This window comes from Streptopelia decaocto (assembly GCF_964273445.1).
Source record: "Streptopelia decaocto genome assembly, chromosome: 10".
Classification (NCBI taxonomy): domain Eukaryota; kingdom Metazoa; phylum Chordata; class Aves; order Columbiformes; family Columbidae; genus Streptopelia; species Streptopelia decaocto.
This window is the reverse complement of record NC_138665.1, coordinates 14461408-14481699: the sequence shown is the minus strand read 5'-3', so window position 1 is coordinate 14481699 and position 20292 is coordinate 14461408. Positions and strand designations below refer to the sequence as shown.

Sequence of the window (20292 nt, the reverse complement as noted above, 5' to 3'; positions counted from 1 at the left end):
AGGAATATTCATGGTGTTTACCCATAGCACCAGAAAAACAGACGTTGAGTAAAGCAGACTGATGCTCAGTGTTATCTCTGTGATCTCGTAGACTGTGCTGGGGTTTGGCAGTGCATGCTTGAGCCGTCAGCTCTTGGAGATGAGGATTTGCTTTGTGCTTGTACAGTGGCCCATCACCGGGCCTGTGATGGATACCGACAACCCACAGCTCGAGAAGGCACCAGTGTGCTCTGTGCCACTGCTGTGGCCACCCGCAGTCAGTGGTGGCGGCCGCTTGTTCTGGTCCTGAAGCCGTTTGTGGTTGGTGCAGATGCATTTATCTCACATCCTGAGCATCATGAGCTGTTACCCAGGTACTGAGGGTAGAAATGCGTTCCTCCAAAGGCAGGCATGTGGTCATCCCTCTGTCCCTCCTCATGTTTATCGCTCTGATAAACTTTGCCATTGCACAAATTTTGCAGCGGTGGTTTTATATTTATTTCCTAATCCCTGGTGAAAAAGCTGAGTGCAAGCTTGGCCGCACTCCTGTGCAGAGCTGGCCTGGCAGCTCAGGGAGGGTCCCTGTGGAGAGCTGCATCTGCCAGCTCTTTATCTGCTTTACAGGTGCTTTACTGACTTGCATGTTAGCTGTGTAAATTGAGATATTGCATGTGCAGAGCCCAGCACCATACCAAAGTCAGGGTATGCTCTGTCTAAGCAGTTACTTTGATCCCTAAGGCTGGATCTCATCAAAGACTAAAATCAGGATTGTTTGACAACACCTATTTTCCATTAGCAATGTTGACAGCATTAATTATATTCCGATGCTTTAATTCTTCATTATTGAAATCACACATCAGTGACAGTAATTATTTTGCAAGGGGGTTGATGTTATGCTAATCAGCTTGCAGTTAACTGGGTCATCCCACTCATTTTTTTGGGCTGTGGGCACAACACTACTGCTCTTGTACTGGAGTCTCTGTGGTCTGCCAAGATTTATTTTAAACAAACATGAGCAAGCCAGAATTTCTGAGACAGCTTTTTTTAGGACTCTTGGGTGCAAGGTATGTGAAAATATTTATCCCTGTTGTATACTGTTTAACATCTTCCTTGGTTACTAATGGACTGGAAAGGACTTCATTGTCCTCAAGTGATACAAGTACATCATCTTGCTGCTTTGCAAAGGCAGAGCAGAAATATTGATGGGAATCTTCTGCCTTTTCTTTGTCGTTGTTAACTGTTTTGCTCTCTCTGTTTTGGAAGGGGCTGGTGCTTATCTTGGAATTTCTTTGGTTTGTACTGAACTTTAAAGATCTCCATATTAGCCCATCACATTGTGGTCTCCTCTGTTCTCATTCTCACAGGTACAGTCCTCAAATGACAAGGAACGGAGCAAAAGCTCAGCCTGGCAACCACGAGCTGAAGATAAAAGGTCCTGAGCCAGTGATCAGCCAGATTATTGACAAGCTGAAACACATCAACCAGGTTGGTTGCAGACGTGCCAGCGCGGATGGCTCCAGAGTGGGCGGTTTCCAAATCAGTCTGCACTTTCTCTGGGCTCAGCCAGACAACCCGGGGCAGCTCCGTCTGCAGCAGCTGCGTGTGGAGCCGGTGCCGCCTCAGCCCCGTGCAGCACCAACCTCGCAGGGCACGTGTGGCGGGTCGTGGTTCGTGCCTGTTGGCCTGCGGGTGCGTGGGTGTGTCCCTGTGGTACAATTCTGCTGAGCATCCAGCCCCCCAACAAGGGAGGACAGGAAAGATGGGGCTGCTGTGCTTGCCACCGAGCATGAGGTGCTTGTACAGCCTGGCGTCCCCTCTTGTCAGATGAGTCCCCTTTGGCATTGCCCATGGCTGGAAAAGAAGCGTCACTTGTTTCTTTGCTGTATCTCCCTGGGCATCCACTGCCAGTCTCTGCTGTGGCAAGTTACCATTGAATGGGGAAGTGGCAGAGCTGGGTGAGACCCTTTCTGCTGGGGAGGGAGTGTCCTTCCCACGGTCTCAGACCTGGCATCACTGCTGGGACAAGCAGTATCTTGTCTCTACCCATCATGCCAGGCCAGATTAGGTTTGTGAACAAGCCCCACCGCTCCCAACAGATTAGATGGCACCTCTGTACAGCATTCAGCTTGTTCATGTCCCAGAGCTCTTCTGCAGCACTGCCTCGAGCTTCCCAGGCTGGGCTCTGGCTCTGGACTCTGCCCTCCTCTCTGTGACTGAGTAACTCATAGAGGGGATGTTTTTCAGGAGGCTGATAGCTTGGACCTTTGTACTTTCCAGCATTGGGACCTCACAGGGCAAACACTCGGGCGGTGATGCCGTTTGTTAATATGGCTGAGTTATCCAGTCCCTTCTGAGAGAGCTCTTACTTGTGGGGACATTGTTCAGCATCACTCTGGCACGAGGCTTTGGGCAGTGGCGTGTTCCCCGGGGTTAAGCCCAGCTTTGCTTCCCGGCTGGGTGGGCTGCGAGGGCTGCTCTGTCTGGAGTTGCTGGCTTTGCGACTTTTCTGCTAACCTCTGCTTTCCTGCTTCTGAGGCTGACAGGGACTGTTTTCATAGCCGTTCCCGGTTTGAACCCTGCGCCCTCCGATGCAGGCATGCCTCATTAGCTGCTATCTGGGACCGGGATGCAGCGAGGGATTTGGGGTCCCTGGGAGCACCCCAACATGCAGGAGCCAACGTGGGCAGTGGCAGCACAGCCCGCGCTGCCTTCCTATGTGCCTCGCTGAGCCATCTGCCAACAACCCATAATTACTAAAAGGAGGGGGAAAAAAAAAAAAGCATAATCAGCTCCCTATTAAATGGGGTAGAGGGCAGGCTTCAACCTGCAGGTGATAATGATATTTTGCCGTTCACAGTGAGAAAGTCGCACCGAACAAAACATGGTTATTAGTGTACTTGAAACTGCTGACATAAAGTGGTTGTGAAATGCTGGCTGCCAGATTGGGTCAAGTTAGGTCTTTGCTGAACAGACCAGGCTGCTGAGGAACAGAGATCCGTGGAATGACAGACCCTGGGTAAACGTTGCCAGGCTGAACTCAGCTGTTTGCAGCAGCAGAGGGTCTTTGTCAGCTGCTGCTCTGAGAAAAATAGTGATAAGGGGTGAATATGGTCAGCTGGGTCATGATCTCTTACAGTGCTTCCCCTCCTTGGCGTGCAGGATGGGATTGGAAGGTGTTATGGGCAGCAGGTGAGTTGTTTTGATTTAAACAGCATAAGAGTCTGAAAAAAAAATAATCAAACCCTCTTGTAAAGTTGTGTTTGAGAAAGAAGGGAATAGAGGATAAAATCAGGAGAAAATGGGAAGTGATTTGTGAAAATTAGTTATGAACCTAGGTGTTCCTGCAGAGGTCTATAGTCTCTGCTAAGTGGCTTATATACCGGGAAAGTAACTGTGGAGACTTAAATTTGGGATTTGAGGTGTCAGAGCTCACCATCACACTTCTTTTCTTGGCCTACTGAAGTTTTGCGCTCTCCTCCACATCTGGAAGGCATCTTGAATACTGAAGAGTAGGAAATGTGGAAGGAGCGGCTCTGGATGAATTGCAGTTGTGTTTTTCAGGTGTTGGCTTCAGATCTGGGAAGCGGTGGAGACTCCTGAGCTGGGGAGGGGTGAAAATCTCTGTATCCACCAAGCTGAAGCCAACAGTGGCTTTTAAAGGTTTTCAAGTCTCCAGAATCTTTTGGAGAAAAGAGCATCTTTTCAAGTGTTTGTAGTTTTCATAGCTGTAAACTGGATTCTACCAGTAAACTGTGAATCTAGTACCATATGATGAATTCCTCCCTGTTTGTTGTGTTGAAGATGCAGCTTAGATTTCAGGGATATGGGTAGAGTCAGCAGCCATGCTAGTTGGTGCAATTTTTGTAGAGTTCCACAGCTTCTACTAGTAGATTTTTTGCTTAATGTCTGTAATTTGCTGACGACTTGGCTTCAATTTATTCCAAGCTGCTCATGCTGCTGAAAAATGTGTGCCCTTTCAGCAATACGCCACATTTTTGAGCTTGCTTGGGTTTGGCAAATGTGTTGTGTGCGGAAATTGTGCTCACTCATTAGTTCGTGTCTTCTCAAACTGAATCTGGGAAAATGCACATATAAATGAGAAATTCTCATTGAACTTCTGCAGCTTGAAATGAGAATGTTTTTTATGCATTAGAACAAAATCCACAGGGACTGAAAGGAGTATAGAAAACCTAACCCAGAGAGAAGGGGAACTAAAAGTTTGCCAGATTGTATTAGTTTGGTTCAAGCACCTTTTATCAAGCTAAAACAACTAAATGAATAAAGCTCACTGCCTGACTAGTTGCTGTGTCAAGTCTGTCCTTTCCACGTGAGTCCCCCTTGGTGGTGCCGACTCATCACATCAAGACCCTGGACCATTTTTATTTCACCTGAACATCTGATTGTGGGAGGTGCTATTTTTTGTACATTGGTGGGCGAGATGGTTTATTATTGCCATATTGAAAGTAATGATTTCTTTTTTTTTTTCAGTTCTGTTAGATGTCTTCCAAGTCTTGATTTGAGTTATTTTTGCTGTGTGCCCAGAGGCATGAGCAGCCCATCCATAAATATTAGCATTGTTATCTCAGCTGGGAGGCCAAGGGTCACCTTCAGGAAAATGAGTTGGAACTGGTTCCTAACTTTTATTTCCCAGAGTGGATGGGGTCTGTTTCTAGCTAGAAGGGTTTTCACTCATCCCACATGTGAAACTAGATTGAAATTAAAAGGTTATTCTGTGTCAGCATGAGGTCTTGCTCAGTTTTTTTGTGACATGATAGCATCCCTAGGCAAAAAGGGGTGTGCAAGGTGAGCTATTTCTCTGGTCACTCAGTTTTCCTTCCCCTATGGGGATGATTGGATGGCTGACAGATGGGGATGAGATTCAAGTTTTAACAGATATGCACGGTGGTGGGAGCCATGATGTCCCATGTCCTGGGCACTGTGCCACACTGGTGACCTCCTGTTGAACCTTCTTCCAAGAAAGGCTCCAGAGAGTTGACCTGAGTGATGCCGACACGAGGATGCAGCAGGGATGGAGACTGTGGGTACTGGATTGGCCGATGTGCCACTTTTAGTCCTTCCTCCTGTCCCTGTCTGTCCCCAGCTGACTTGTGTGCTCTCTGCAGTGCCTACAGGGCTGTGACACCATTGCAATTGCAATTACTCACCTGTTTAAGCTCATGCCCAGTTCCGATCCCTTTTTATGCTTAGATAAATCCTGATGTTTATCATAGGACCATCTCTAGGAGGAAGAGCACAATTTTAGAAGAAAAGGGGTGAAAAAAACCACCCAAAAATGAAGAATAAAACCCATAAAAGGAAACTTAACTGGGGGAGATGTGTCTTTACAGGATTGAGAGGCCTGGAAACATATTGTACATTTCCAGACACTGAAGTTAAGGGCTCATTTAGAATAGTTCAGATATACTGGAGTTTGACAGTTCTTTGGTTTCCACATCAAACAGTCTGTAATTTATTGCCCCGTATAGGGACTGTGTTTTTATCATATTGCATATTCTCTAGCCAGAAATCTAACTACCATGTAAGCTCTTGAAAAAAAAGAAACAACCCTTTGGGGATCGAAATCCAGGCAATATGCTTCTACAGACCCTGAGAAACTCGCTTTGATTTATTTCCTTGGAAATAAGGGGAACACACAATTTCTTCGAGTATCACAGCTGTTTCTCCAAGCAGGATCTCACCATCTTTCTTCTCGTGCTTGGTGTAAAGACCCAGGTCCTACAGTGAGCCCCATGTGAGAGGGCCTTGTGTTGCTCTTCATGGGGTTTACAGGAGGATGAGAACAATATTTAGAAGCCTTACAAGTCAGTAAAACACAGAGCTGGAGCAAGGGGGAGGGAAAAAAAGGAGGGCCAGAGGTGCGAATGACCGAAGACAAAATTGACTTGAAGTGCGCGAAAAAAGAGCATGTCCCAGCATTTAAATTCCCGTGTTTGAAGCTGGGTTGATCAACCAATATGTCCTATATTTGTTTGTAGGTTTAATGGGCTGTTTCCCTGCGGCCTGGCTGCTGGGAGAGGGCACGGCAGAGGTCACCCAGAAGTTAATTTGGAAAGAGGCCAAAAGGCCACAACTTGATTGAATCAAATATAAACAAAATGGGCCTGGGAACAGCACGATGCCCTTGGGCCTGAGTCTCTCTCAACCCCTTTGCTGAAAATACGGAGTATGGCAGAGCATCAGGGACTAGCGAAGGGGGTTTAACCCACCCTGGCGGGGGATGATGCTTGGGATGGCTAAGGGTTGGACCCTGATGCCACTTGGGGCACACGGGGACCCTGCAAGTGGGCCATGGGGACAGTGCCATGATTGCTCACCATGCACGAGGCAGCTGCGGGTGCTCCCGGGGGAGATGGGGGGCCCCAGGGGCCCCTCACCACGCCCTGTCCCCAATGACTCCAAGCAGGGAAAATGACTGAGTTTATTATGGGAGACCCTGGGGAGCTGGGGAATTTTGAGGAATATATTTCCCCTTCAGAAAAATCCGTGACTTTGCTGGGTTTGGTGGAATTGCATCTCTCTGTGGCCTGCCAGGCTTTGTGAGGCTTATTATTCCCACTGTATTTTAATTCCTCGGCTAGATGAAGCAGCATAATAATTAGAAAAATGCACAAACTGCCAGATTGTTAAATAATGTGATACACAACGCCTATCAGTTGAAAGTACAATATTTAAGTTGCACCAAAACAAGTTGCTTTTGGCTAATTTTCCACTTTTCAATTTAATAAGTTAACACTACAATGTCTGAAGTGCTGTATATGTGTAATATAATTTATCAGGTCCTCAAAAGAAATGTTAATAAACACAATAATTACTTGGACATGTCTTTTGTTCAACATTATTAAACAGTTTGTAACAATTAAAATATTAAAACCACATGTTGTTGAAAGCAACCAGACATTGCAATTATTTCTTACTAAGGCTATTAAATAAAATGAAAGAAGATTTTTATTTTCATGATAAATGCATTTTGGAATGGATCAGCTAATTCCTCTTCTACTACACAAAATAATCTATAGCTCCACCAAGTCTAGGCCTGGTATTTAAAGCCTAACTCCATCATCCTTTTGAGCTGTTCCTCAGCTCTCATTAACATGCTGGATAAATGCTCCCTGACTCCGTATGCAAGTGGCAATTACAGGATTTTGCCAGGCCAGTTAAATCAGGGGAAGTGTGACCCTCTGTAACGAGACCATAATTAAATTTGAACTTATCTGACTGTCGGGTTGCTTTTTAAACCCAAACCCTTTCTTCCCCTCCTTCCCATCTTAGTAAGAGTCGGTGTTTGCCCATGCCAGCGATTGCCCATCGGGACCCTATCGGCAAACGTCCGGGCTTTATCTGGTTTGTTGTGGGAACACTGTACCTGTAGGTCACCCTAAATGGGTTTTCTTTAACAGCCTGAGATTAATTTGACTTGGTGTGTTTGCATGTGTGTTTTTAAACAGACACGTAATCTGGGCTGTGTTTGCCTGAAGTTTCTTGCCTGTTTTACCTCTGGTCTTGCATGACAGAGAGGAAAGTAAGGGGTGCACTGTTAAGCCCCATGCTTTTACTGCTCATGCAGTTACGTTTGCTGTGGAATGTGAGGTATTTCCCATTTTCAGTAAGGAAGGGGTGATAAATAGACACATTTCTGGTACTGTTCAGGGACACCGAAACTTGGAGTTGTGCTGAGGGACTGAGCATCTCCTGCGTGCTGTGTAAACCCAGCTAAGAGTGCTGGATCTTACCGACCAGTTGTTTTTGTTGAAGGTAGTGTCAAAATGCCCATCAGTAATCCAAGTTCTCATATCAGCCAGTTTTTGGAGAAAATAATTGATTGTAAGATGTTCCTCAGAGCACACAAGTCCTTTGGTCCATCCTAATGTGTCTCTTTTTTGGTAAATAATGGGTCTGCAAAACTGTCTCTTTTTGAAACGAGATTCAGTATTTCCTTGTTTTTCCTGCTTTGTCCTTCCCCTGGCAATTTCAGGAACATGTGGAAGAGGACTGGTAAAGGTAGGTTCCTGCACAAAGCCATGTGTCTCCTTTATTGGTATGAAAAAGGAATGTCTCACTTGTGCTTCCTTTTTGCTAATCCCACTTACCTTTCTGAGGGTCCCTTTATTCAGCCATGGTGTTTCACCAGTTATCTCATATTTGAATAGATGTTTAACTTAATTGAGACTATAAGACCAGCAAAGCTTTCCCTGTTCTCAGCAAGATGGGGAAGCTGTGGCTGAGCTTGGATGGGTGGCAGTTTTGGCTGGTTTCCACACTAGTTTATTGTTAGGCTTTCTAACCTTTGGGTAACATAAATAGCATTTTATCACTCTCCTTCCCTGAAATTCCCTGGTTGCCGTGATCTTACGCACAAGAAAGGATTCAACTTTGCCCCAATGGCTTCAGCTCCAGTTGGGAGGCAGGTGCCTCAGGCGTGTCCTGCAGGGACCAGCCTCCAAACAATGCTGTGGAAACCAGCTGGAAAAAAAATACCTTTAAAGGGAATTCATTTGCTTTTGTGTCCAAAACATGCAGCTGATGCACAGCAGAGCTTTAAAACAAACACCAGATATCCTGTACCAGCTCTGGAGTTTGTCCTGTTGTGGAGGAAACAAACCTGGAAGAAATCCTTGTGCAGCAAAACATGGTGTAAGTGGAGCTGTTGATACCAAATTAACAGTTAATTACAGTTATTCTGGGCCTGTTAATTGTATGGAGTGTTGCCTTGTTTGTGCTGTGGCTCAAGCTGGTTATTTAATCAGTAGATGTCTGAGTAGGTGTCCTCCCCGATGGTCGCAGTAACAAAGCAGGCAGCCGTCTCTGGCATTAGTGGAGTGATTGGTATGTTTCTCATTTATATTTTTCTCCAAAATTTTCCTTAATGTCCAGATATTTAAAGTGTGGTCCAGAGTGAGATGGGAGACTGGGATTCAGGGAGCTAATCTTCATCATCCAGAGCAGGCCTAGAAGGTAACCTCTGGTCTTCTTGGCTGCGGAACAAATCTGATTGCTTTTGTTCCCGAGAAAAAGGCTTCTTAACAATAACGTTACTTTTGATTCTAGTTTGGTGGTGTGTAGCTGCTTAATAGCGATGTTCTCAGGGGAAGGAGGGAAAAGCAGGGCTGTAGAGGTAGAGTAGAGGCTGGTCAGGGGGGGTCAGTCCGCTCTGCACCCCCGGCTCTGCTCGTGTTGTGCCATCACGGTGCACAGGTGGCATTGCTGTGAGCTGGGATGCCTGTGCGGTTCCCGCTCCATCCCTAGCTGCTCCGGGCACTGGGAAGGTCGGAGCTGGGGATTTCCCCAGTGCAGTTCTGCTTCTTCACCAAACCACTCTGTCCGCAGTGGGAACAAGGCACACAGGGCATGTTTTTTCTCCCAGAGGTGTTAATGTGTATCTGGTCCACAACACCAGAAGGCATGGGTAGTGGAGGAGTCCTTCCACATCCTTCCTGCTCAGCCTGCTGTGGGTTTCTGTGTATCTTGTATCAAAGGAACTGAAAACACTCACTGATTTGGTATTCGTCTGATAGAAAGGGCAGTGTAAGGTGTCTTGCTACTGTGCGCAGAAAGGTGTTAACCGGCTGAAGCAGTCCATCTGCTGGTCTCAACAGCTTCGTTCTTGTAATAAATGTCACCAGAGCTTTCCTGGTCTGAAGCAGAAGAGGCATCAGACCTACACCCGCCCAGCAATTCTGCTTGGGGTTCGAAATGTCTGTTTTTTAAAGCACTGTCTTGGCTTGGTAAGAAGCTGAAGTGGCTCCTGGGACCTCTCCTGATGCTCTGTCCCACCTCCACAGGCCGCTGTGGTTTTCATCCAAGCTGTGCCGCTGTCAGAAAGAGCAAGAGGTTTTGTGCATTTTAGGTAATGAATAATTTGTAATCTTTCTCCTTTTGTTATACCTGCTGATGAAGCAGATGTTTGTAATTAGGCAGGTCTCTATGCTGGCAAACCCTGTCCCCAGTCAGCTTTGACCTGTCTGTGTTGGGGCAGGTGTAAATAACCTCAGAGCTCAGGAGGACTCCCAGTTAACGCTGTTGCTTGTTAAACTTCTTAGCTGGGTTTTGACACGTAACTAACTGCAAGGCCAGGTTGTATTTCAGCGCTCTTGCTGTTGGAGCACGCGCTCTGAGAGATGGCCTGTGCAGCACCTAAAACCCTGAGAGCAAACGGGGAAGTTTAGGTTGCAACGATATTTAATGCCTATGGCCTCGCTCGACTGTATTGCAAGGGAATGGTATTTAAAAAAAGAAAATGTGCTTGGCTGGCCTTTCTGAGAACACATGTAAGAGGATGCTGTTCTGAGAAGTGTGGTCGGGGGGGAGCTGAGGCAGCTGGCTGAGGATGGCTGTCTGAGCCCTCAAGATTTGTCATGGTGGGCAGGAAGTTACTTTTTATTTTTGGCAGGACCTCTCACATGCCTGCTGCCTACCGGTGAGGAAGGAGTTTACTGACCTTTTTGTGTAGCACATAGGCTCCTAAATGCTGAAGGAGAGACTCATGTAGGTGTATTTTAGGGCTTCCTCTGCGAGTGTTGGGTCTTGCTGGGGGAGGGTATAAAGTCACCAACTTTGAACATAATTTAAATGCTGAGTTGCTTCAGCTGCTCAGCTGCTGCCTGTGCATCTGTGTGGGAGAACCACCCCGGGTAGGGCTCCTCTTGCCTGCAGCTCTGGAGGCCGGAGCCTTGCGGGGTCTGTTTCTGTTGGATGCATTCGGTATCGGTGATGAGTTGCACCCCAGTGTATCAGCAGTGCCTGTGCTGGAGCCTGGATGTTTCCTCAACCTGTTTGTAGACCTGTGCTAGGAGGCAGGTGCCACTATTGACACTAGAAAAGTTGTGTCCATGAAGTTAATTTTTCTTCTCTTCGTGTTTTAGCAAGCAGCAGCCATGCTCTGAATACAGAGGAAAGCTGTGACCTTGCCCAGGAGCCTGCCCAGCCATCAGCCATTAATTAGGGACCACGGAGGCTGGAGAGACCCCATTCCTGGGATTACTTCTGGTCTGGTTTGTCTCAGCTGAAAGCCTGTTTAATGTGAAGTGCATAAATACTTGTGGCAGCAGGCTGAGGCTCGGCTCCCTGATCCAGCAGGCCGCCTTCCCCAGCAGCACCAGCTCCATCCCACCTGCGGACCCCCCGCTCTGCTCTCCATGCAGGACAGAGCGGTGGCTGGTGGGTGGCAGAGGTGGCCATGGGAGGCTGGAGGCCACCAAACCTCCCCAGCTCTTGAGCATGTCCAGGGCTCAGCTAGGCACAACCTGCCCTGGTGTGGTGGCCAGCGTGTCCCCAGGGAGGGTCAATCGGCTGCTCGCTCCTCCCCAGCTAACAGGTCTAGGGGATGTTTGCCATGGCATCTCCCTCCTCCTTCCTGATTTAAGTCTCTGTGGAAATCAATGTTTTGTTAATTAGCCCTGCACTGAAGTTTTCTAACAGGAGGTAACTGGCTTATGAGGCAGTTGTTTAGTGCCCTGTGAAAGCTCTGTGGATCTGGGGACATTCAGCAGAGCTGCTACTTGTTGCTTTTGGGGCTTCCAGTGCCTTGGGGTGAAGTGAATGCAAAAGTTAAGCTAGAAGGAGCAGCCCCTGGGAGGGCAGGGTGCGGCCAGGGGGAGATGGGCTGCTGTTCTGGCAGAAACCTCTGTCTAAGACAACATCGTGCACAGAAATACATGATTTGAGAAGTCCCTCTCTGCTGGGAGCTTTAAGAGAGAAAGAGAAGTGGCTGGGACAGAGATAGATTTGCTTCTCATTTATGTGGCAGAAGGAGGAGGAGGTAAAAAAAAATCCTTCCGGCACAGCTTTCAGCTCTCTGTTTCTTACCTGGTGCCAAGGACGAGATGTTTGTCTCACAGGCAGCCCCAGCAGACGTTGCTCACAGCCGGTGAGTGGCCACATGTGCCAGAGCCTGAGCCAAGAGGAAATCGGGAAACCTCCCTCTCGCTGGGCTGAGCTGGCCAGGGGACAGCGAGGGGACAGCGGGGACCCACTTGCTGCTGCGTGCCCCGCCTTGGACACACTGGTCCCCCTCTGTGGAAATGTGGGAGTTTTTTAGCAGATGATATCTGCCGGTCCTCCTAGGTGCTCTTGCATCTAGGGCACCTTCCTTCCAGGCCATCTCCACCCAGGTGCCTGAAGGACGTGATGGCGATGAGGTGGCTGATTGCTCCATCTCCTCCTCTGTTGTCTTCTTGTTTCTTGTGCCCCTACTTTGCTTGTTCTCTCATGTTTTATCTTCTGGTGATGTGCACTTTGGGCCTTCCTGAGTGGTGTTTGGACGGCAGAGTGGGGTTCTGCTCCAATGTAACTAAACAAAATATGGAAAATATGGATAATAGCGGTGATGAGTCCCAGCCCATGTAGGCTCCCACACCCCTCCTTCTCACAGTTGCCAACCCCCTGAGGGGTGGCTGCTTGGCAGGTGGAGAAATTGGTCCAGGTTCTCCTGTCTAGTGATGCAAAGTGGGTGTAAAGGAGAGGGGAAGGCAGCTGGGACTGCTTATAGGAGACAGAAACTTTGTGGGGAGAAAGAACAGGGATACGATGCCAGTGAAGAACCAGTGTGGGAACGGATTTAGGCAGAAAGCCCTTGCAGGTAGCAAAGAAGGGAGCATCTTTGCAATGCCTTTTCTGCCCTTGACAGGTATGGGTGGTTATCTGCCTGGTGGAACAGCTTTCTTGGTGACTTACTTTCCTTGTTTCATTCTTCCAGGCGGTATAGAAGTTCAAGTGGTCTTGATACACCAGCTCTTTCCCTGATGCAGGTATAAAGGTCCACCCACGGGATTACTGTGGTGTTCTGCTCCCCTTTATCAAGGTACAGGTGTAAGCACAAATGGTTTCCTGGGTTGTGCACCAAACAAAGTGTCTTCAGGAGGTGCTCTGGCGTGAGCAGCGTCAAATCTGGAGCAGTTATGGGCCCTATGGCAGAGACTGACACTGAGGAAATGTTGCGGGTCAGCCCAGGCAAAGTGAAGAAGAGCTGGAAGGGGGTGTTTGCAGTACCTAGGTGCATTCCTACATCACTTCTAGAGAAGTGGTAGCTCATAGAAGTCTGTCTGATACTGGTAGGAAAAGGTCCAGACAGCCTCTAGCAAGTTGCTGAAGTTGTCTACTGCCTGGTCCAACTACGTGTTCAATGATTGGTATAATAATTGGGTTTTGGAATGTGAGGCATGTCTGTGTTTGATGGAGGAGGATGGTGGTGTGTAGGAGGGGGTGCTGAAGGACTGGTGATATTTTGGTCTCAGAAATGCATAGGAGGAGAAGGAGCTGTAGTAGCTCACAGAGGGAAAAGTAGCATTTCTGCAGTGTCGACACTGATGCGGGCTCGGGGGATGAGCCAGAAGCAGACGGGGACTGCTGAGCTCCCCAGCAGGCTGGGCTGGACGCTGCAGCCCTGCTTGGCACCCACATCGTCGTGTTCCTTCCTACCGCCACACAAAAACAAGCCATAAATAGCTGTGGGGTGGAAGGAACTGGATATAAGGTGAATGAGCTGATCGTAAAGCCTTGAGTAATCTCTTTTTCACATGTGTCCTGTGATGAATGAGCATTTGTTCGGGTCGGGGAAGTGACACCTCCCCTGCCTGGGGGACAGCGGGCAGGAGCCGGTCCCTCTGCCTGCTGCCGTGCCAGCCAGGGCTTAACCTCCGTGTCCGGGAGAGCATCCTGTCCTGGCATCAGCCTGCCGTCACCGACCCAGAGCTATTCATAACGGCTTGGCAGCCCCTTCTGCTGCCTGAAGAGATTTAATGTCCAGTGCGGACTCATTTTAATTACTGCCAGCACTTAGGGGTCTTCATCTGTCTTCCTTTACCCATAGGGATACTGTCAGTTTTGATGGCTAGTCTAGAATTAAGCTGATGATCCATAAAGTAGGGCCACCCTTTGGCAAATAATTCATTGCTGTCACCAACTTCTTCAATCTATCAGGAGAGTGACCAGAAAAACTGACTTACTGGCAGCTGAGAACATCTCCTCTGGAGCCTGTGAAGGCAGCAAAGGGGGTCCTGCTGTGCCCGTAGACCCCGGGTAATGCATGGTAGGGATTTTTCCTCTTCCAGGAGATGCTATTTTGAGTACTAGAAGTAAAGACAAATTAATTTTTATGGCTGAAGAGCCACAATATAATCTCAGAGCTGAAGTTCACCCCTTTTGGAACCCATTGCCCCAGGATGGTATGGAGGATGGGGAGGGCATCCTAGGGCCCTCCCTTGCCCACCCTGCCCAGAGCGGGCAGCAGGCACTGCCTGGGGCTTGGTCTGCCGAGTCTGGCTTCATCAGTACAAAACCTGAGACATCTTGAAGCAAGCAGCACAGGGAAGTGCAGAATTTGGGTTTAGAGCAGCTGATAAAACAGCTGACGTGACCAACTCGTCATTTTTCCAAGCAAGGAAAATTACTTTTCCAGCTCCAAAGCCTGCTTCCACTTTATTAACATTTGATTAGCGATTGCTTCTTGTTCTGCTGAGCTTGAAATAGAAATACAATTAGGAACAGGTTTCTTCTCTGCCACATCTGCTCTGCCAAGGTGCATCCAACTGGAAGGACCATAAGAAAACCACAATTTTGGGTGTCTTCCTGCCAAAATGGGTTCTTCTGTCCATGGGCTAATGCTGTGGTCGGAAGAGTAGTGATGCCTGCCTGCGCACACATGTGCTTGCTCTTGCAAGACAGAAATACAAATCCTGGATTTACAGATATTTTAAAAGTTTTAAATATCCTTATTTTTCAATGGCATTTGGTGCTCGGTGCCAGGGAACACTGAGTTTCTCTGTAATATGTGTTGCATTTTGTTGCCGCCCAAGAGAGAGAAAGCTCTCTAGAGCTTGGAAAGAGCCGAGTGAAAATGATGCTGGTGAGTTTCTGCTTGTGCACGCTCCTGCGCCACCAAGGCCCCCGTCCACAGAAAGGATGGAGTGAATGGAGCTGGGAACCTCTCATGATGAGGGCTGGTTAAATAATAAAGAAAGTATTTGCTAATAAAAGATAATTTTTTCCATGCTATTTCCAGGGCTAATAAGCAGAGGAAGTGGAGAGAATCGATTCTCCTGTTGCATGCTTGTGTGTGATCAGGCCACAAAATTCAAAACACATGAGTTTTTAGAAAGTCCACAACTTCAGCCTTTTAAAATGGGTTCCTTTCCTCAATTCTTGCTTGTGATCAGATAATGACGTTCGTAAGCAAAACAACCCCAGCTGTATTTCATAATGGGAATATACTTCTGTACATTGTAATGAGCTGTTAACAGGGAACAGTATCGTGTGAAAATCTGCACGTTTCCCATGATGCTGCCCTGATTTAAAAGCCATCCATAAATTACGTATTATTGCAGTTTTCAAGGTCAGGATTGGCCATAAGATCTAGTTTTTCCACCCCCAAAACCAATATTTTTAGCAGGCTGGAATTTAAAATAGAAAAAATGTGACCGGTTGGGAATCTTGGGAGTTGTGTGGGATGTGCCGCGGCGTCTGTGTCGGGCACCCCAAAGCACGTGGCTGGAGTGAGTGGCTTGCGTGATGGAAGGGGAAATAACACCTTCGCTCCTCCAAGACTCTTCCTCACCGAGGCTCCTGAAGAAAGGCACCTCAAAGTTTTGCAGACAGGCCTGAGTTGGTGGGTTTGGCTGAGTTTTGAGAGGTTTTTAGCAGAGCCAGGGGCTGGTTTTCACTGCCGGGTTCGGTTCCCAGGGTCCCTCTCATGATGCAGCAAAGCAGCACTTGGGCACGCGGCTGGGGATCCGGGGGAGTTTCTGCACTAAAGCACTTTTTCTGCTGTATGTGAATACTTGATTATTAAGCACATATTACAATTCTGAATATTATTTTAGCTGCAAGTTCAGTCTCCGTCCTCTCCAGCTTTTTAGGTTTGATCGTATTCCAGAGGCTTACTAAAAACATGTGAAGAATTTCTGCAAAACTCTATGGAACACTTTTATTAAATTCTTTCAGTCATGCAAGCTAAATTAAATGACAGCTCTGTCCACCAAAAGATTACAAATATCAATCAGACTTCTCCCCTAAACTCATGAAGGAATTAAATATTTTTTTAAAAGTCTTCTATTCCCTGTAATAATCTGTTTGACTGTTCTCTTTACATATTTTTGAAGTATGTTGAAAGGGCTGATTTCTGCCCTAAAGGAGTACAGTGCTTGTAGCTCACTGCTGATATTTTATCTGAATTTGTGGGCACAATTTTGGGTATTACTCAAATTGATATTTGCAATATCCCAAGCATAGTTTCCAAAAGGAGAAAACAGCTATTAAACTCTAGTCCAAGAAACATAATGCTGATTTCTTTTCAGAGATGGGAGATTAATGATAAAAAGTATGTTGCAGCTCTCACTGTTTAAGTTAAAATTGGAAAAACAAGACCAGGTGGCTCAGTGGGCTGGTGGGATGGTGAGCTCCGAGTAAAGTGGTTGTAAAGAATGAGGAGTTATAAAGATTTCAACATACGGTGGCCTGTCCAAATCCAGCTGAGTCATTACCCCACGATGCTGCATCTGTTTTTGTCTGGTCACTGTACGGTTATGAATAATTGTGTAAATCATGCTGAGATGCCCTGGGGAGCTTTCATTGCAGAAAGGCTCAGCACACCATTCCCAGCTGGCTTGTTTTTTAAGCTGTAGGGAGACCACAGGACAAGCCAAGTAATAAAGATATATATGGAGACCAGCCGGGACTGCCTGGTGTCCCTCGTGCTGATGCTCTGGCGGCTGATGTGTAGGTGTGGGTACCACAGCAGTCCCTGCCCTCCCTGTCCGGGGTGCCACGACTTCAAAAGGGATGAGATTGAAAAGAAAGCTGATGCACATTTGAGGTGGTGGACCTTGTAGTCAGGAGCAAAGGGAGTTTCTTGCCATGGTGGTTGTGTAGGTGGGATATGAATGCCCTGCAGACACCTTAGAGACATGTGTGTGCGCAGTGACTCCCGCAATTAGTACTCTAGTTTACACTGGGTACATGATAGTGTATTTTTGCCATTATGGTTTAGCACAGAAGAGTAGATATGTCTGTAAACTGTTACAGCTGGATGAATCGTGTTTAAGTTAAAGCTATGTCACTGTTACTTACTACTTCAGTGATCACCGGACTGTATTTTCCTGCCTCTTACCATAGGTTTTAAACCACAGGACATGAATAAACTGTAATGTCAGGGTACAGTCAGCTCCACTTGCTATTTAAGGATGGGGAATCTATGTTCAGTCCACCAAATATAATTTCACAAGGCATGCAGGCCATCAGGGAGGCTGTGTAATTGTCAATGAGCAGGATTGTGGCTGCTGCTCCGACTGAAGCCAAGGCATCCAACAATGTTCCTGGGTCTGGAGGCACTAACAGAGTAGGGTGGTATTTCCACCCCATGCCAGGTCTTCTGCTAATGGTGCCAGTAGGTTTTGTGTGACGGGCTTCATTTCTAACAGACCCAGCTGCAAAATTTGACTGATTGAACCTCCCTGTGTTTATCAGCAGCTGGGGAGCGTGTGGCTGGGGATGGAGCTTTTGTCCTGGAAAAGGAAGGAGCAGCGTGGCACAGGGATGTCACATGCACTCAATCCAAAGTCAGGGCCCATGTGGCATTTTTCAGAAATTTCCTGCTTTATCGTGGCTACAAAGGTGTAAAAATTAAGCTGCTAATTTATGGCGTGCCAAGAAAAATGTAGTAACACAAGAAATGCTCAGTAATTTTAATGTTTGAAAACACACAACTGAAAAATCCTGATTTTCTCCCGCCCCCTACTGAGCTTATTAAATCTGAAAATATCCCAAAGCTTAATTCTCTCTGCCGGAAAGTTCCTCTGCTTTTTCGAGTAAGTAATGAAAGTTGTGCCTCTGAGCTGTGCCTTGGATGCAGAGGGGTGAGCATCCCGAGAGCATCCTGCTGAGGACTGAGCATCTGCCGCTGAGCAGTCGCGGTCCCCTTCCACCATGGTGGGCTTGGGTGCACTGGAGCAATGGGTCCAAACCGGTGCGTGTTGTAATTAGCTGCTGTGTGTGGGAAACCCTCATTATACCTCGAGCTGACACACTCTGTGCTGGGGGCTGCTGTTAGTGGTGGACTTCATTTAGAGGAGAGGAATCCAGTACGTGATGGTGTAAATACTTGAGCAGTTGGCATGGTCGGTTCCTGTGCGAGGTCTGCCCTGTGCTACCCCAAGCACTGCATTTGCCTTTGTTTGTTTGTTTACTTGTTGTTGGTTTTTTTGGTTACGCTGTATTCTGGGAAAGGCCTGTAAATGTCTAAATCAAATACAATTCCTGAAAAGTGAACTGAAATAGTCTGAGCCAAAGCCTACTGAAGACCACAGACAAGCATCCCCTGAGCTGCAGGGAGAGGAGCTGCATTTTGCTCCCTGCCGTGGATGCAGGACTCATCAGGGCTGTCACTCAGATGGACCTTTGCACGTGCCAAGGAGAGGTTTGCTGCGTTGTTTGATGCAGCCAGGGGAACCCGAAGGGGTCTCATGTTGAGCCATTTGGTTTTGATTACGTTATGCTCCTCTAATATAAACACTAAGGTATGTGGACATTGCCGTGGACAGAGGGAACCAGATGCTGGAAGCATTCCTCCAAGGCTGTATAAACTTCAGCGGCTAAATATTTTAGAAACTGTTTTCTAAGGCTAGCTTAATAGTTTAAAAATATAACCTAGATTCCAGATATTAAAAAATGCCTTGAAAGGCACGCATATTGCTGCAATAGACAGAAGTAACTAAACCCCTGAAGTATGTGGAAAGCTCCCATTTTGCAATATCATCTCTGTTACTTATCCTTTTCATTATTTTTTTTTTAGGGCCAAGATTAAATTCAAGAAGACTTTTAACAGCAGAGTGATAGTGATAGAAATTTTCAGCATATATTAACTGGCTGACTCACTCCTTTTCAAAGTGGATCTGGGTTTATGATGAAATAGCTGGCTGCTTTCAGCAACAAGAAAATCAGAAAAGTCAGCAGGAAGAGGAAGCCAATAGCTTAAAATGTGTCTAATTCCTCTGTGCACTGTGAAGGGGCAGGGTTGGGAGCTCCCACCCGTGTTTGGAAAGCTGTCCTGACCTTGTGCTTGGTGGAGGGGTTCAAATCGCCATCTCAGGAATGTGCAACCTGTCACTGTTATTTAGGACTCATCTTTAAAACATCCTTTAAAAGATCCTGTCACTGCATCGCTTGGCTATCCCAAAAACTTTGACTAGCGTCCCCTGCGCTTCAAGAGTGAGGAATGAGATTTTTAGGTTAGGTTATTTTTGTGAGGAACCCTGCGGACCCGAGAGATCTGCTGTTTCCTTTCACACATGTTATTTCTCAGATGGGATATAGTTCGTGTAAGCTGTGAGAATCCCTGGACAGAGTTTCCTCTTGCTACTGGTTTTTGCCCTGTCTGGTCTAACTCTGGACACGTGTTTTATAGCCGACTCCTGAGCGTGGGTGGTATTGGGTTCTCGCAGGGCTGGTAGATGTGCTCCAGCTCATGTGATGCTCACTGAGGAGCTTTGTCCGTGAATGAACCTGAGCTTGTCGCTGCTTTGGCATGAAGAGCGTGCAGGGGTCCTGTCCCACCATCCTGGCTCCACCGAGCCCTGTCCCCTTCTTGTCACCCAATCCCCCTGCAAGCATGGGATGAAGAGGTGGGGTGGGTGGAGGGAAGCTGTTGAATGACTGTGGCACCTCGTGTCTTTCAGCTACTCAAAGGGATGGCTCTGCCCCGCCGAAAAGCTCCAGGCAAAACCCCAGAGGAGGAGGAGGAGAGTGGGGACTGCGATGATGAAGATGAATGCGGTGAAGGCTCTGGGAATGGAGATCTGCGAGTGAGGAACCAGCTCCGGTTCTTAGCAGGTGATGGGGATGGTGGTCCCGTGGCAATGCCCCTTTGGGGGTTGTAGGTCTTGGTGCTGGTACAGGGAGCTGCTCTCTGGGGTCTGCTCAGGTCTGCTCACTGCAGGCACCACCGATGCTCTCTGTGGCTCAGACGCTGCTCATGCTCAGCATCATCAGGTTGGCCTCAGCGCCGGCTGAGACAGCAGCTGGAGAAGAAATGCAACTGCTTTCCCTGGTCACATTTACACGGGTGTGTTCAGGGCAACCTTATGGGAGAAGGTTCAAGGCAGGTTGCAAACCTGTTGTAGGTCCCAGAGTCACCCTCTTCCCTCCTTCCCACTGCTGCCCATGTTCATGAGCTTAGAGATGAGCCTGTCAGCTTTCTGGAGGACATCAGGAAGGCAGTAAAGATCGTGTGACTGCAGCAAGTTACAGCTATTTCTGACAAAGAGTTGAGAGACTCATGGTAATTTTTTACAAATAACTCAGGCTTAT

The 20292-nt window shown here is 47.4% G+C and overlaps 1 protein-coding gene across 1 annotated transcript in view; it reads left to right on the top strand.

Moving 5' to 3' along the window:
- Positions 1-20292, top strand: part of GPC3 (glypican 3) — a 151144-nt gene that overhangs the window by 103574 nt on the left and 27278 nt on the right. Inside the window, exons 6-7 of the mRNA XM_082061736.1 lie at positions 1344-1464; positions 19662-19815. Of these exons, the coding sequence (XP_081917862.1) occupies positions 1344-1464; positions 19662-19815 (275 nt within the window). The remainder of the gene's footprint in view (positions 1-1343; positions 1465-19661; positions 19816-20292) is intronic.